A 3,122-nucleotide genomic window follows, 5' to 3' on the forward strand; every position below is an offset into this window, starting at 1 on the left:
CGCTTGATATGTCACCCGACCGTCCAACGCGGCGTAGATAGTCCGAAAGGAACTATTTAGAATACATTTAATCAACTTTACCAACATATTTTTGCAGGTTTTCTAGTTCTGCACTACACCTTTTCCAACAGTCGTTCAGAAATGTCATATTTAGTTCATAACAATCAATTGTTCTTCAAAAACTGTAAAATATACTTCATAATAATCAGTTGCATTTCAAAAACCATAAAATGGATCACTTCTTCTTTAGAAAGCATAAAATGTGTTTCAGAACAATCAATTGTTCATAAGAAAGCGTAAAATGTAATTCAGAACAATCAATTGTTTTTCAGAAAATGGAAAACGTGCTTCAGAATAATCAAATTTACTTCGGAAACTGAAAATTGTATATCAGAATAGTCAATTCTGTTAACATAGTCCATAAAATGTATTTCAGAATAATTAGTTCTTCTTCAGAAAACGGAAAACGTACTTTCGATAGTCTCAGAATAGTCAATTATATCTTAGAAACTGTAAAATGTTGTTCAGAATAGTTAATCGCTCTTCAGAAAATAGAAAACGTTGCTTTCTGAAATGTATTTAATAAAATGTATTTCAAAACAATCAATTGCTCTTCACAGGGCTTAAATGTATTTCAAAATAGTCAATTGCTTTTCCGAAGATGATAATAGTACTTCAGATCAATCAATTGTCTTTCAGAAATCGTAAAATGTACTTCAAAAGACGAAAATTTGTCCGCCCTTCGCTCATTTTTATGAACAATAAAATGTGTATAGATCCCTTTAGAAATGGGCGTGAGCACTAGCCCTCTGCCGAAACATCTGGGACGGTAAGGACAAGAACATTATTGGCATCACTATTGCGTGCAGTATCGGGAGATATTTTTCCCACTACTGAGCCTTGCCTGCTATCCTTCATAAAATCATACACGTTGATTGGCTTGTCATAGAAAAATAAAAGGTCAGTACTCAAAGTGAGACTGGGACGCAACTCCTTTTCAGAAACTAGTATCTTTGGTTCCGGAAGCGGTTGAAATTTAAAATCTTGCTTATGCAGAGTTGATCTATAAACGGATTTTAAGTGCGAGGATGTTTCGTAAAGCTTAGATTTGATTTCACTCAATCGCTTTCCCATTACCGGTTGATCACGCAGTTGGCGCTCCGGTGGCAACTTGCTTTTCAATTCCTCCAGTTGAGTAGCAGTAAATACCATTGGTCGAATATCAAGCTCTGGGAATCGCTCGGTGCCACTATTAAATACTATCTTCTTGTTAACACGCAACTGACGACGTACCACACGCTTGATAGATATACAATTAAAGCGTACACGAACTGGCACCTGACGTAAGCCGCCTGGGCGTATCGATAGATATTCTTTGTGTGGTGAATTTATCATGTTAATGTATTTGGAATCTGGGTAAAGTTGAATATGTTTGTTCGCCTTATCTGCTGCCTTTTCCTTGGCAGGCGTTTTAGGCGTTTTAGTGGGCATATCTGTGGTGCGAAAGAGATAGCGATGACCATGGCCGATAACGTGATCCCAATCGGGATAACATTTATTGTGTGTTTTGATTTTGATGTAAGGCAAACGGCGAAATTTGTAACGTTTCTCGCGTTCGATCAGTAAATGTAAACCGGGCGTTAGTATTTTCCTGCCGCACGGACAATGCTTTGAGAAGCGTACCTCGTAACGACCTACTGTGGGCTTGAAACTCATGTGCCGAGGTATGTGTGACATTAGCTTCTCGGGCACCGAAGTGTGGCGCAGAAATAAGTGTGGATTTGGTGCATTCTTAAACATTTTAGGTAATCTGTTCAAAACACAATATTTATTTTGGGTGGAAGCTGGTAAGGATTTGCGCTTACGCATTATACTCTATCTCATGCAACTTGCATTCATAATGCGTAGGTGAAGGCTCCGACGGGTCACGGTAGGCCGATCCCACATAACTGATCATGCAGCGAGCGGTGGCACGTCTGTCACGGGCATCTGAAAATTTGAGAAGGCAGCGAATAATGCAATTAGAATGGAAAAAAATCTAATTCTTACTGGTTAAGAATTTGCCCTTATACTTATGGGCGGGTTGGGTTAGACGATCTATGCCTCTTGGAATTTCATAAAATATCCATTGTCCTTTGACCTTGTGGCTCTGTATATTGGCTTTTGGTTTTTGCTTAAGCAGATCTCTTTCCCGTTGGGATATTTTTCGCCAATACGCACCGAAATAACCGCGTTTTTTGGCAAATGGCGCCTTCGTAGTATCGTAGGTGCTTGGTGGCAAACACCAAGGCTTATCTTCGATCAGATCGCGCGTGATTTTTGTTATGTGTAAATGGGTGCAAGGTTCAGCGTTCGGTGGGTAAATGCCAATAAGATTTTTTAAATCCCGTTCCATTTTCGATTTAACGTCTTCCACTGCAATAGTTAAGGGCGGCTTTTAATACAGCTGAGATTTATTATTGTAAAATTACCTTCACTGCAGTGCCTTGCAAGGACTTGCCCCTTCTTTTCTATATGCGTAGGTACTTTACGCCAATAGTCATGTCTGAAGCGGGTTCCTTTCGAAAACAATTGGGTTAGAAGCGTTTTTCGGAGAAGTTAGTAAATAATGCAATACTTACTTCCGGACAGAAAAATTGGCAAATTTAGTGGTGTGGGAACAATGCGCACCCGAGTCTTGCAAGCCTTGTCAGACATATCGGAGATTTCAAAAACTCTGTGGTTTCAAATTGTACTTCTTTGCGGTTTTAAAGCGATTAAAAAATATAAAGCTGAATATATCTGGCGACTTTTAGTATATTTTTTCAAAGCCATTGAAAGAAAACTCTAAGGTTTTTACGTTACACCAAAATTTTAAAACACATTTGTGTCATGGCTTATTTAAATGCTAAATGCGAAAGTACTGTAACTTTATCATTAAAACATCCCAACTATACGTACTAATTTCATTGGTACGAATTGAAAAAAATCTGTGTTAAAATTTCAATATACATAATAGTACACTTACGGACAAAATTATAGACTCATGATATTTTGGCCAGTCTGGTGTTGTTTTTTTTACAGTATCATAATTTTTTTATAAAAACAGCTAATTTTACAACGAATACTATATTAATCAAAGC

The 3,122-nt window shown here is 37.8% G+C and overlaps 1 protein-coding gene across 1 annotated transcript; it reads right to left on the reverse strand.

Moving 5' to 3' along the window:
* Positions 1-565: 565 nt before the first annotated feature.
* Positions 566-2,885, reverse strand: LOC129245295 (uncharacterized). The gene is made up of 5 exons (XM_054883376.1): positions 2,622-2,885; positions 2,472-2,558; positions 2,050-2,415; positions 1,866-1,989; positions 566-1,810 (listed from the first exon to the last, which is right to left on the reverse strand). Exons 1-5 carry the CDS (start codon positions 2,695-2,697, stop codon positions 802-804), a joined length of 1,662 nt encoding a protein of 553 aa, XP_054739351.1. The 5' UTR covers positions 2,698-2,885; the 3' UTR covers positions 566-801.
* Between the last annotated feature and the right edge of the window lie 237 nt (positions 2,886-3,122).

Source organism: Anastrepha obliqua, chromosome 4, assembly GCF_027943255.1.
Source record: "Anastrepha obliqua isolate idAnaObli1 chromosome 4, idAnaObli1_1.0, whole genome shotgun sequence".
Lineage (NCBI taxonomy): Eukaryota > Metazoa > Arthropoda > Insecta > Diptera > Tephritidae > Anastrepha > Anastrepha obliqua.

Coding starts and splice junctions, on each gene's coding strand:
- LOC129245295 (XM_054883376.1), bottom strand. CDS start 2,697: ATGTCTGACAAGGCTTGCAAGACTCGGGTGCGCATTGTTCCCACACCA. Junction 2,416..2,471: donor TGCAAGGCACTGCAGTGAAG/GTAATTTTACAA, acceptor TAACTATTGCAG/TGGAAGACGTTAAATCGAAA. Junction 1,990..2,049: donor TAAGGGCAAATTCTTAACCA/GTAAGAATTAGA, acceptor TCAAATTTTCAG/ATGCCCGTGACAGACGTGCC.